This window comes from Herpailurus yagouaroundi, unplaced genomic scaffold (assembly GCF_014898765.1).
Source record: "Herpailurus yagouaroundi ecotype Mexico unplaced genomic scaffold, PumYag 196, whole genome shotgun sequence".
NCBI lineage: Eukaryota > Metazoa > Chordata > Mammalia > Carnivora > Felidae > Herpailurus > Herpailurus yagouaroundi.
In genome coordinates this window covers 18665800-18679962 of record NW_024412427.1, presented here as the reverse complement: position 1 = coordinate 18679962, position 14163 = coordinate 18665800, and the positions used below count along the sequence as shown (strand labels likewise).

General features: G+C 44.1%; 1 protein-coding gene and 1 long non-coding RNA gene across 6 annotated transcripts in view; one reads left to right on the top strand and one right to left on the bottom strand.

Annotated features, from left to right (window-relative positions):
• SHLD1 (shieldin complex subunit 1) overlaps positions 1-14163 on the bottom strand; it is a 78723-nt gene that overhangs the window by 34929 nt on the left and 29631 nt on the right. The window contains exon 3 of one of the 5 annotated variants that reach the window (XM_040447637.1): positions 7281-8739. The exons of the other annotated variants lie outside the window; for them this stretch is intronic. Coding sequence (XP_040303571.1) covers positions 8735-8739 — 5 coding nt within the window. The 3' untranslated portion in view covers positions 7281-8734. Of the gene's footprint in view, positions 1-7280; positions 8740-14163 lie in introns of those variants that run through there. 5 annotated transcript variants of the gene reach the window in all.
• Positions 1-14163, top strand: part of LOC121012464 (uncharacterized) — a 38049-nt gene that overhangs the window by 13615 nt on the left and 10271 nt on the right. The gene's annotated exons all lie outside the window — the stretch shown is intronic.

The window sequence follows — 14163 nt, the reverse complement described above, 5'->3', positions numbered from 1 at the left end:
TGAGGAGCACCAGAGACAGGTGACAACAGCACGTGCCTCCGTTATGGTTTTAAATGGCACCTCACCTTCCTGAGGCTGTCTGTCTTCCTTTGGCCAGCCGAGCCAGGCCATCATGTTCCTATGAATATCAGAAATAGCTTCCACAGCAATCACTTTCCTTTCCTTCAGAAGAAAGACAGGAAGGGAAACGCTCCCTGAGTCAGACTCCTATATTTTTCATTTGCACCGTGGGCTGCCAAGCGTGCCAGCCCTGCCGCGGCTGTATTGAGGAATCGGATAACAAGCTCCTAAAACGCCGGCTGGGGGCCTGCAGCCACATGGGGGGGGGGGGGTGTTGCATAACAGCTACAACTGTACTGACCAGCCCCTGCCTTATTCCGTTCTTCCTGAATATCCTCTTGCTGGGTCCCACGCATGGCAGAGACAGGACTACAGAGAATGGTTCATTTCCACAGTTGGTCACTCCACATCCAGGGCTGGTTGCCATGATTGTGTGGACGCTCAGCTTTTCCATGCAAGAGGGGTGGCCGGCAGATGACGCTTGTTAATCAGTGACGTTCCATCCATTCATACAACAGGAGCCAAGAAAAGCTGGCGCTATGGCGAGTATTTATCCTTGCATTTGTTTTAAAGGAGTGCACCCTCCTTTTGGGTACAGCAGAAGGAGAGATTTGATGAAGCACTTTGGAAGGGACGTGGCTTAGCTAAATGTGCTGTTAATTTTTGTAAGTTCCCATTTTTCTGATGCCTCAACACCCCCCACAAGCATGCTGTGAGCACCTGTCCAGGCAACCAGGTACACCAGTGTGATAAGGCTGGTCCCTGCTACAGGTCCTCTTCTTGCTCCCCACTGACGCTGACCAAGTGACACTCAAACACACCAGTAAAATGCCCTCCCACCTTTGCTGGTCGACCCCTCCATGACCACCACAAAGGCACTTGCCCTGGGGTGTGCCCCCCCCCCCCCCCAGCCTGGTTGAGTCTTCTCCCTGGCTGCTCCTCCCACATGGCTCTCCTTCCTCTAGGCCCTGAGAGTACAATAGACCCTTTCATCTCATAGGCCTCTCTGTAATTTCTGTGGCTGTGCTGGAATCATCCTTAAAGACCCCATAAGGGAGAGGAGCCTAGGTGACTCAGTCAGCTGAGCATCTGTGTGACTCTTGATTTTGGCTCAGGTGACAATCATAGGGTCATGGGATCGAGCCTCAAGTTAAGCTCGTATCGGGCTGCGTGCTGAGCACAGAGTCTGATTAAGATTCTCTCTCTCTACATGTGCCCCTCTCCCCTGCTCATATGTGCTCTCTCTCTCTCTCTCTCTCTCTCTCTCAAATAATAATAGTAATAATAGTAATAATAAAAAGATCCACAATGGGAGACTTACTCCCCCACTTAGTCCAGTGGTTTTGGAAAGGAAGCTAAGGCCTCTGATGACCGTGAAGATGGAGATATGTATACAGGCCACAGGGATTGATCCACAATTTTTGGTTTGAAAAATGCAATCTGAACATGAGGATTTGGAAAAGGCAATCTAAATTTTAGGGTCTTCAAATAAAATTGGAAAGACACAAGCTCCAGTCCACATTGCAGAAAACTGGAGATTTCATCAGAAAATTGTTCCTGGATACTAGATACATTTTTCCCTTAAAAAATGCAAACTTCATGGGGCACCTGGGGGGCTCAGTTGGTTAAGCCTCTGACTCTTGATCTCAGTTCAGGTCTTGATCTCAAGGTCCTGAGTTCAAGCCCTGCATTGGGCTACTAAAAAAAAAAATGCAACCTTCATGACAACTGATGAACCAGCTGTACTGATATATTAGGTGCAAGTTGTAAAGCAAAATAGCTATGTGTTGTGCTTGGTTAACAAATGTATAATTGTAGCCCTTTCGCGTGATCGAATTCGAGCTGTTTATAAAAAACAAAAAATGATAGTGGAGAAAACTGCCTTCCTGGTAGAAATATAGAATAGCAAGGTGAATGGATATCACAAATAAAGAGTCCAATTCTTTACATGAAAACAAAAAAAGCAGCTTTCATCGTCTGAAGTCAAGATCGGAAGCCAGCCGCGGAAAGCACCTTTGCTGGTCTGCTCCGCCCTCCCGCTAGACAAAGAGCAGCCCTGCCCCTGCGGGCTGGGCCTGCGCTATTCATAGCCGCCGTGTTCTTTACATTCTTCAGTTAAGGTTCCCGTGGAGGAGAGCTTGCATTCACATCCGGCCCCATTGAACTGCAACATAGTAGCTCTGAAATAGCTCCCTCTTCCCCTTCACATTGCTCTACCTGTTCCCCCACCCCCAATCCTGTGTCCCCTTCTCTGAGCACACAGCTAGGCTGCATTGCCAGCCTCCTTTGCTGCCAAGTGTGGCCACAGGACTCAAGTTCATAACAGCAGTGGTGGAGTGTATGTGGGGGGGGGGGGGGGGGGGGGGGGGGGGGGGGGGGAAGTGGTGGTCAGTGGGGAGTGGGGAGGGGAGGCACAAGCCTGGCTGGGGGGGATTGGAGAGGAATTGGGAAGGAAAGAAGGGAGAGAGTGAGTATGGACAAATTAGACACATCTTTCACAGCCCTTTGCTGGAAAAAGGAACAGAGAAGTGGGGCAGGAGCCCAAGAGCAATATGGGGTCAAGGGAGGACTTCTTTTTTTAAGATGAGGGACATTGCAGCATGTTTTATGTTGCTAAGAATAAGCCAGTCAAGAGGGGAAAATCAATAATGCAGGAGAGAGGAGATAAGTGGAGGTGTGATATACGTGACTGGGAGAGAGGAGATGGGGACAGCATACCTTAGGAGGGACCAGCCTTAAATAGGAGCAGAGACAACGTACCCGCTCTAACAGATGGGGGCCTCTGGGGACAGGGGCAGGTGTCAGGGCCATGAGAAAGTTCTTTTTCTGTTGCTTGAATTTCCTGGTAAAATAAGCAAGAAGCAAGGTTTGGGGCTCATGGGGTGCTCCTGAGAAGAGGTAGAAACAGGGGCGCCTGCGGGGTTCAGTTGGTCAAGTGTCCAGCTCTTGGTTTTGGCTCAGGTCATGATCTCAAGGTTTGTGGTTCAAGCCTCACATCGGGCTCCATGCCAACAGCACAGAGCCTGCTTCGGATTCTCTCCCTCTCTCTTTCTCTCTCTCTTTCTGTCTCTCTGCCCCTTCCCATCTGTCTGTCTGTTTCTCTCTCTCTCAAAATAAATTTAAAAACCTCAAAATCAATTAAAAAAAAACAAAGAGGTAGAAACAACCCGGTTTCCTCTAGGCCTGGGCAACAAGCAGCCTCAGGCTGGACCAGTGGGGGCACCAGAGCTCACCCTGAGGCCTGCTGAGCCACTTTTTCTTTCCTTCTCTCTTTCTCTCTTTTTTCAAAAATTATTTATTTACATATTGTCACTGCAGGTCACATTCATGTTGTAAACTGTGACTTAGTTTCAGCAAAAAAATATAATGCATAACATTAAATTAATGCTGTTAATTTACTAGTTTTGTTGTTTACTGTCTTGGCTTTATAGCTGTATAAGCACCATAAGCCTAGGGCATTTTTTGATCTTAAGTGTTCTCAACACACACACACACACACACACACACGAGTTAACTACTTAAGGTGATGGATGTGTTAATTATTTTGATCTTGGTAATTATTTTACAACAAATCATCCTGTTGTACACTTTAGATACATACAATTTTGTCAATTGTTCTTCAGTAAAGCTGTAAAAAAAAAAAATACTGAGCCCATTTCTAAGGAGAGGAAACAGTTGGGAGATCGCAGCTTAGAAACCAGGAGGCGATAAAAGAAGGCAAATCTCTCCAGAATCAAGACCAGGCAGAGAAAACCCACCAATCTTAACAGTGCTTAAAAAACGAAAAATCCTTGATCCAGTCACTCTCAACTTTCCTAGGAAACTCTTCCCACTCCATGAGAAAAATACTAATGTCCCGATAGGAAATATAGGCTGAGGACATTTTAAAAGAATTGATAGGTGAAGAAATGTGAATGGCCAATACATATGAAAATATTGCATTTCATCCATACAGGCAGAAAATAGAATGTGGATGCCGGGGGCTGGGGAAAGAGGTATGGGGAGTTAGCATCTGATGGGGACAGAGTTTCAGTTTGGGAAGATAGAAAAGTTCTGGAGATGGATGGTGGTGATGCCTACGCAATACGTAAATGTAGTTTAATGCCACTGGTAAATATGGTAAATTTTATGTAATATGTGTATATTGCCACAGCTTTTAAAATATTACATTTCATTATAAATGATTTGCAAATAAATGCAAATTAAAACAATGAGATGACACTTTGAACCCATAGGGTATTCTCAGTGAGGACACACAGTGGGCATCAATACTGGTGGAATGAGTAAATATTACCAGGATGTGGGGAGATGAGCCCCTTCCCAGCCTGCTGGGTGGAGGATAAGCAGGTGTCATTTTCCCAGAGGGCCAAGGGACTCAAATACTTTAATCCTGTAATTTATCTTCCAGGAGTCTATTCTCAAGAAAGAATCAGCAGGCAGGCTCAGAATCCCCAAGTGCACACCTATCAATCCACTACATGCTGGAAGGCGAGGAGGGCACCTCCAGTGGACAACTTGGAGGAAGGCCAGCTAGAGCATGAAACCCAAAGGTGCCACATACCCACACTCCACCCAGCTGAAAGAAGGTGGCTCACAAAAAGTGAGTTTCCCAGCAGAAACCTGAAATGATCCTACAGTCAGAAACAGGAGGAGGTGGAAGGAGAAAGGGTGGGGAAAGGGGCTGGGAGGAGGTGACATCTGGCTGGGTGTCATTTAAAGGGATTAGAACAGTTGAGCCCAGTTGCTCCCTAACACATAGCACAAACCTGCCTCTTCTCAGAATTGTTGGCTCTGGTGTGTGTGTGAGCAGGGTGCAACACAAAACACATGGGACATTTATGTTCACAGTGGCACTGTTTGTAAGACGTGCATGTGACATGTGCATGCCCTTCAAAGCAGGCATTCCACTTCTAGGACCCTATTCTACAGAGGGAAAAAGAGGCAGCATGCAAAACCATACAGAGAGTATGATATTTCTTTGGTTAACAATAAAAAGCTACAAGTAAATCACAAAAATGGGAACAATGACTAATGATTACCTCCAGGTTTTAAACAGGAGACTGTGTTCTCCTCTGCATTGCTTTTTAAAAATATATGAAGGGGCACCTGGGTGGCCCAGTGGGTTAAACGACAGACTCTCGGTTTCGGCTCAGGTCATAATCTCACGGTTCTGTGAGTTTGAGCCCTGCATTGGGCTCTGTACTGATGGTGCAGAGCCTGCTTGGGATTCTCTCTTTCCCTCTCTCTCAAAATAAATAAATAAACTTAAAAACAAAAACAAAAACAAAAACATATGAAATATCCAAATGAGCAGGAAACAATCAAAAGCAAATACAGCAAACCAACCAGAGTAAACTAACGTGAAGTTTTTTTTTGTTTTTTTTTTTTTTAATTTTTTTCAACGTTTTTTATTTATTTTTGGGACAGAGAGAGACAGAGCATGAATGGGGGAGGGGCAGAGAGAGAGGGAGACACAGAATCGGAAACAGGCTCCAGGCTCTGAGCCATCAGCCCAGAGCCCGACGCGGGGCTCGAACTCACAGACCGCGAGATCGTGACCTGGCTGAAGTCGGACGCTTAACCGACTGCGCCACCCAGGCGCCCCTAACGTGAAGTTTTAAGACAATATATCATTAGATATATTTGAACACCATCCCAACTTCTTTCCACCCTTTTCCTTCTAGAGTTTCTTCTTCCTAAGCTTTCTTCTTGAAGTTTTTCTGTATTTACAATGAAAACCTATTATCCTCATTACAACCATAACCCTTTGGAAAAAGCATTGAGTGCAAACAGGCAGATAGCTTGCACATTGCTCAGGATGTCCAAAAGGTTCTGGGAATTGCCCCTGACTACTTGCTATTGTAGAAACTGCTATTATCAGGTACCTCCCCTCGCATGCCATAAGACTGGCTCATTTAAGGCTCTGAGTTGAAATAAAAGGCCGTTTGGGAACCAGTAGCTTTCACATTTGAATGCCCAGGTGATTCTTCATTGGAACAATAGCTGGTAAAATGCCAGTTGCAACATGACTTAGCCACGCACTGTACTCATTACCTTTCTTTCTAGTCCTACCACTTTGGTACCGTTACAGAATTTAATACAGAGCAAGCATGTGGCTTGCTCAAGACCAGACCTCAGGTCTCCTATGGGGGAGAATAAAGGAAGGGCTCCACGAACAAGATGGTACTGGGTCCCTTTCTTTCCCTTTTGGAAAATGAGCACTGAAAGGAGCACAGACCATGGCCTGGAGAAGGTGTTTCCAGGATGTTGCACTGAAGAAAGGTTCCCTCCTCAGATTTCCTACAACTTAAGCCTGGTCAGTGCCCCCATCAGTGAACAAAACAGATGGGGCTTCTCCTTTGTACTGGATCACTGGTCTTATTCAGGTTGAGATTTATTCACGCGAACTCGAAAGTCTTTTGGTGATCAATTCCTGCCTCTCAGGTGTCAGCTCTTTGGCCCTATAATATGACAAGGAATTGTACAATTGGCTGAGACTTAGGGACACACACACACACACACACACACACACACAACCCCATGGCTCTGGGTTTTCACTTTTGTCTCTCTCAAGAAGATACAACCAACATGATAGACTTTTAAATGGAACTTTGCTGAACTGTGGCACACAGTAGGTGCTCACTGAATATTGGAATTTACTTTCCATCTTAACATAGCCCATGTGGTAGCCAGCCTCCAAGATGGCTCCCAAGGATGGCCCTCTCCTGATATGCACACTCTTGTGTAGTCTCCTCCCATGCTGTAGTGGGATTGGTCTGCGTGACCCATAGAATAGGCAGATGTGATGGTCTGTCACTTCTCAGATTAGGTTTTGAAAGGCACTGTGGCTTCTGTTTTGAACCCCTCCCCCTCCAAGTCTCTCTCTCCTCACTCAGGCAGAAGTCAACTGTCATGTCTTGAAGCCTGTGTCCTGTGAAGAGGCCCATGTGGACAGCCAAAAACTCCAGCCAAGAGTCCCATGAGTGAATCTTCTTGGAAGCAGATTCTCTAGCTCTAATCAAGGCTTCAGCTTGATTGCAACCTCATGAGACCCTGAACCAGAACCCTCCGGCTAAGCCACCCAGACTTCTGCCCCCAGAAGCTATGAGATAATAAATGTTTATTGTTTTAAGCCACTGAGTCGTGGGGTAATTTGTTATTACTCCCGATAGATACCTAAGCTCCCTACCCCTCAATATCCAGCATGTTATAACAGTAACTATAGTTTTAGTAAACTGTATTTTAGAGGTTAAAAAATGTTGGCTACAGATTTTCAATAAATTTTAAAGCCCCTTATTTAATATATTCATAATTAATGGATTTTTCAGTTTTCTCTGTTGATTGAACTCAGATAGTAAAAGAATTTTCAAAGGCCTACAAATTGCTGCCATAACATCCAATACCCAAGCAAATTGTGTATTTCAAAGAAGGATTAGGAAGGTCTTTATTTTACGAGGCTTTAGGGGAGCTGCCTTCCCAGCAGGCTCTCCCTGAGCACCTGCTGAAATCCTCCGTGCAGCTCTCAGACTGCTCCGATCTAGGACAACACAGGGGCTTTTAGGTATGGCCTGGCAGGCTTTGTCATCCCTGGTCTCTTTCTCTAGAACACTGTAAATCAAAGGCTCTGGCTAAAGCTTATACATCAAACATGGAGATGAAAAGAAGACAAGACCAAAAGAGACATAAATAAAACCTTTCCCTGTGAGACAGTATGGCAGCTGGCTAAGCTATCACTGAATGTCAGCCTCAAGTAACATTTTCCCTTCTTTATTTTATGAACTTAGCCTGATCTTTCACAACTATTCTTTTTTAAGCCTACCCATGACAAACAACTCCAAGTTTGCCTAGTAAAAATACCACTGTAGGAGAATGTCTTCTAATGGGAACGTTTCAGAGGCTGATTTCTTGGGTTTTCTATTGCTAGAGGGTAAGTTCCAAGATAGAAGAGACCGTATCTAGCTCACACTTCATTTGCAGGAATTAGCACAGTGCCTGGCACACAGTAGGTGCTCACTGAATATTGGAATTTACTTGCCATCTCTGAAGGCCTATCAATCAATCAAAGGGTATCTGTTGAGTGGCTATGGGTATAGCACAGTGCAAGGAGCTGTAAGGACCACGAACTTAACATAACATATACACACCTGAAGCACTTAAAGAGACGATCAAGTCCTCATTGTGTATCCACTGGAATCTAGTAGTTCTTTACACATAAACACAAAGCTCTGACTTTCTTAACAAGTTACGTGACGTTTTAAATATTCTATGTAGTTCCTGTGGTATCTGAAATCAATCACATTCACTGGGTACTCACTGATGAAAGCAAAGGTGAGTATTTCAGTTAATAAGCCAAGTTTGGGACTGGAAATAATTATACGTATAAGGGTGAGAGTATAGATGGCTTTTTTTCCCCTTCTAATGTTCTGTATATTCAGTATCTCCTACAATTAACATGTATTAGTTTAAAGTCAGAGGAAAATAAATGTACTCTTAAAGGGGTGGAATGAGGTGGAAGGAGGAAAAACATCAGGCAAATCAACAACAAGTCAGGGAAAGGCAACCTGTGATGAAGAGCACAGGCTCTGGAGTCGGCAGATCTGGGTTCAAGTCTCAGCACTGCTGCAGTCTCAGCTGTGTCTCTGGGCAGAGAAGAGCCTTTCTGAGCCTCAGTTTCCTAATCTGTAAAATAGGGATAATAGTGTCTTCTTTGGGTAGAGCACGAAGATAAATGAGATAATACATTGAAAGCTCTCAGCAAAATGGTAAGGATGGAGCCAATGGTGGCTATTATTTCTATATTGTCATGAGTGACAGTGAGTGATATCTGAGGCAACTCTTGGGGTAACTGTAGAAGCCCCAATTTCTACCCCGATAGACAGCTAAAGAACTTTCCTCTCCCCGCGCTTCCACCACTGTCCTGTTTTACCCTTTCTTCTCTTTTCTCCACTGCTTTGGTCTCTGCCTGTAACACCCACTGGCATGTGTAGGTCTGCAGGTGGGATCTAGGTTAGTGAGGCAAGGTTAAGTCATGTGATCCAGGATCCTGCCATCCTACCAACTCTGCGTGTGATTTCAAGCCTCTTACGCACTCTTGGCAACTCTGTGTCATCGAACCTATAAAATGGTGACAGGACCTCTGCCTTTACTTACTGTAGAAAAATATTAGAAGGAAAAAATCCAAGTAAACAGTCTCCAGCAATGATACAGTAACTGGTACCAGACCTGCCCTTCTGCTGTAAAACAACTAGAAAGCTGGACAAAACAACATTTTTCAGTTATTGAACACAGGGAGTTCAGGAGAGAGAAGGGAAGCAAGTAAAATGTGCCTACAACTGCCCCAACTTTCTGCGTGGACTCACTTCAGGGACCACAGTGCAAGGAGGGGGAATCCAAGCAGGGCACAGAGATTGGAATTTGAGGTGCCTGAAATTTATGAAGCCAAGTCCTGTAGAGGAGGGAGCCGCACAGAGATAAAACTCCAGAAATAAGCATAGAGATTATTCTTTTGAGTCTTTCTCTGGACACTAAGCTGTACATTAAAAAAAAATTTTTTTTTAATGTTTATTTTTGACAGAGCATGAGTGAGGGAGGGGCAGAGAGAGAGGGAGACACAGAATCCGAAGCAGGCTCCAGGCTCTGAGCTGTCAGCACAGAGCCCGACGCGGGGCTCAAACTCACGGACTGTGAGATCATGACCTGAGCCAAAGTCGGACACTTAACCGACTAAGCCACCCAGGTGCCCCTAAGCTGTGCATATTTAGAGCAGAAGTCTATAAAGCCAGGCAAAGCCAGGGCAGTTATGACCTGGACACCTTTTAGAACTCACACAGGGCTGGGGGACACACATGTTTTGACAGCCAGAGTGGAGAGTCCTTGTTGAACAACTGGGGTATTCAATAAGAGAGCCAGAAAGGGACACACCTCGGTAGGAAGCCAGACTAGCGATACGTAAAGGCTGCCCTAAAATCTCCCTAACAAGCTTACAAACAAGCCTTGAAAGGATCAAGTTTACCAGCAAGTAATCTACCAGTTATGCCATTACTTTTACATAAAAATAAATTCCTGAGTATAGGAAAAAAAGTGGTGCATGGGTCCTATAAAGTGGGATATTACTAAGAAGGGATTTTTCAGTGGTTATAGGGAGCTTTATCAAAAGTCCTTTTAGGGGCGCTTTAACCAGATCCCTGAGTGACTGATACACACATTACATTTTGAAAAGCGCTGCACTAAAGCAGGGGTTTTTAAAGCCCTAGGGAGCTAGGGAGCTTTTAAAAAAGTCTGATTTCCCCAGGCTGCCCTCCCTACTTACTAAATCAGAGCTTCTAGAGGTGGGCCCTAGACATCAGTATCATTAAAACTCCCTCCAAGTGATACCAATGTGCAGCCAAGGCTAAGAATCAAGGTTGAAAAGGCTTACTTAGTACAGTCAAACTGTCAAGCTCATCTGCTAGCAGAGAAAGCAGCCTCCCTCTTAGAGACAGATGGATTCCAGAATCACAGAAACTCCCAAGGAGCATGAGTGGTGAAAAAGAACATTAGAGCTAATGCTTTTTTTTTTTTTTTAAACTTTTTTTCTAAAGTTCATTTATTTAATTTGGGGGAGAGAGAGAGAGGGAAAGAGTCACTTAACTGACTGAGCCACCCAGGAGCCCCAGATACTTTTTTTTTTTTAATTGAAGTATAGTTGACATACAATGTTACATTAGTTTCAGATGTACAACATAGTGATTCCACAATTCTATACCTTATGCTATGCTCACCACAAGTGTAGCTGTTGTCACCACACAACGTATTAGAGCTAGATCTGGATGTCTCTTTCCAGTCCTCTGGTGGTGAGTGCCACTAAAAAAACGTAATCTTAGAGGGGTGCCTGGGCGGCTCAGTCAGTTAAGAGTCCGACTTTGGTTCAGGTCACGATCTCACAGCTCGTAGGTTTGAGCCCTGCATCAGGCTCTGTGCTGACAGCTCAGAGCCTGGAGCCCGCTTCAGATTCTGTGTCTCCCTCTCGCTCTCTCTTTCTGCCCCCACCACGCTCTTGCTCTCAAAAATAAATAAACATTAAAATTAAAAAAAAAAAGTAATCTTGGAAGTGCAGAACGTATTTAAAAAGATGTTACCAATTTCAGTCTCAAAAGTTAAACATTTAGCTAAAAGTAGACAACTTATTAATCTTTTTGACTTTGGGATTATGTTAAGGAAGTAATTCTATAGGGCTGAGTTTAGAGGCATTTTAAATTCAGTAATGTTTAACTGAAAATATACAGATATTCCTAAATAAACCACCAACGAGTGTTCAGTACTTTTCTTCAAGATTCTTGGGTCCCGAACAACAATTTCACAGATGAGACTTACTTTTTCCAGTGTTAATAAATATTTAACACCTTTAAAGATGCTTTCTGGATCAATACTCAGGATGCCACGAAAGAGAGGCAGTAATAGGTGTTTTGAGAAAAGCTGGCTCATTTCTTGGTATGAAGTCCAAAACAACCATTTGACTCAGTTCTTTTTGTTTGTTTCTCTGCCTTTTCCTCTTCTGAGGAAATAGTGTTGTAAATATATGATTCTCTCTCCAACTGCTCTTTTCCAATATTTGCATTTTCTCCCACCCATAGGAAAGTACAGAAGCTCTTTATCCCATAATTATAAGCTTATAAGCAAGAAAAATGTATTAACTTACTCCATTAATACTAAAATTCTTCTAGACTCTCCTCACAAGTCACCTATCCAAGAGGCCTTTCCTGGCCATGGTGCTTAAATCACACCCCCATCTCTTACATTTCATCCCCTTTCTTCATAGCACCAGCTGATAGATTATTTGTTTTGTTATCTCTCTACCCCTTGTGTACCCCCTCCAAGCAGTAACTATAGTAAAAGCTCCTTGAAGGCAAGACCTTTATCTGTTTTGTTCACTGTGTATCCCCAGGGTCAAGCACGGGGCTTGGCACATAGCAGGTACTCAAAAATCATTTCTTGAATGAACAAGCAACATCCACTGCATTTTTAAAGAGCCTAGTCATCAGGGGTTCAGGTAAACAACCCAATTCAACATGGAGAGAACTGAAAGAACTCAGTATATTGCTGAGGCATAATGCCGGGTGAGAGTGACGCATAGGGCATCGTTGCCTCCCATCGGTGTAATGATTTACTCTGAAAGGCAGAGAAACGGTGTAACTGAGCTTGAAGCTTGGTATAATCTACTAAAAATATGATCCATAAACTCTACAAAAATCTCTCCACCAAAGGAAACTTTTAATACACAGAAGAGAATCGCCTTGCTGTCTTACAAGAGGCCATCCATTCACTTGTTCAATGATACCAGAATTTTCAGAAATGGAAGGAAGGGCTCTTAAATTTCATGCAACAGCATCTCTAAGCAATAGTCATGATTCATACTGCTACCATTTTCCAGTTGCCTATTAAGCATCAGGGAACTGTGAGCAATGCTTTCTGCACTATGTATGCCAAGCATCCCAAGCACTGGCCTCTGACTCATGGTAGGCCATGATGAAATTCTCACCAGTCCATGGCCAAGTGAGAAAACTAGCAACCACACGAGGCTGATCTTTATTTGGGGATTAGGTCCTCCTTCTATTTCGGAAATTAAATTAGCTTTTCTTTTATGAAATGAAGGTAGATTTGTGGAATCAGTGGTATGGGCTGCTTTCAACGTGTTTCCTTGGCAAAATAAAAAGTGGGGCCAATCTATGTTGGACCTCAAAAAAGAAGGAGGGGAGGGAGAAGGAGGAGGAGGAGGGGAACCAATAATGTATCCAAACATTGCCAAACATCTCTAGGGTGAGGAGGGCAAAATCACCGCTGGTTGAGAAATGTGGTATAAATACTTGAGTTACCTACACAAATGAGGGAGGATGGATGCAGTTGCTATCAAACACGATAGTGGTAGTTAGAAAACTTGTCCGGGCTGTGGCTGCCGATGCCAAGGGCCAATGGCACTGACTCATACTTGCTGGAAGAATGGCACTCCACTCAGGTGTATGCTGAGCTGTGGAACCGGGGACCCACTCACGCAAGGCAAACAGCACTTGCTACACGGATGATGGCAATCAGACACCTGATCACATGCATGTACCTTTAAAGGGAAATAGGGGGCGCCTGGGTGGCTCAGTCCGCTAAGTGTCCAACTTCGGTCTAGGTCATGATCTCACCATTCCCGAGTTCGAGCCCCATGCCGGGCTCTGTGCTGACAGCTCAGAGCCTAGAGCCTGTTTCAGATTCTGTGTCTTCCTCTCTCTCTCTGCTCCTCCCCAGCTTGCACTCTGTCTCTATCTCTTCCAAATAAATAAACATTAAAAAAAATTTTTAAGGGAAATAGGGAGGGGCGCCTGGATGCCTCAGTTGGTTAAGCGTCCAACTCTTGGTTCCAGCTCAGGTCATGATCTCACAGTTTGTGAGTTCAAGCCCCACATTGGGCTCCATGCTGACAGTGCAGAGCCTGCTTGGGATTCTCTCTCTCCCTCGCTCTTTGCCCCTCCTCCAGTCTCTCTGTCTCTCTCAAAATAAATAAACTTAAAAAAAATTTTTAATAAAAAAAAAATAAAGAGGGGCGCCTGGGTGGCTCAGTTGGTTAAGTGTCCGACTTTGGCTCAGGTCATGATCTCGCGGTCCGTGAGTTCGAGCCTCACCATCGGGCTCTGTGCTGACAGCTCAGAGCCTGGAGCCTGTTTCAGATTCTGTGTCTCCCTCTCTCTCTGACCCTCCCCCATTCATGCTATGTCTCTCTCTGTCTCATAAATAAATAAACATTAAAAAAAATTTTTTTAAATAAAGAGAAATAGGGATTTAACTGTGAATTCAGAGCAAATCAATCTAAGAATCTACTTACAGAGAGCTATATCTGTTAATGCCATCAAGATGGACTGTAACCAGTAAATATTCATTTCATGGAATCAAAATGGATTGCCTACTTTTGTGCAAACATGAACATTCAGATCCTTTCTATTAGGCATACATCTAGTTCTTTGATGACTTTTTAAAAGCTGTCATTTTAATCACTTATGAAAACTGTTTTAGAAAGAAAAATCCACCCCCAAAATTTCTCACCTCCTCTTATGAGAAATTATTCTGTTTTAATTCCACCTATGG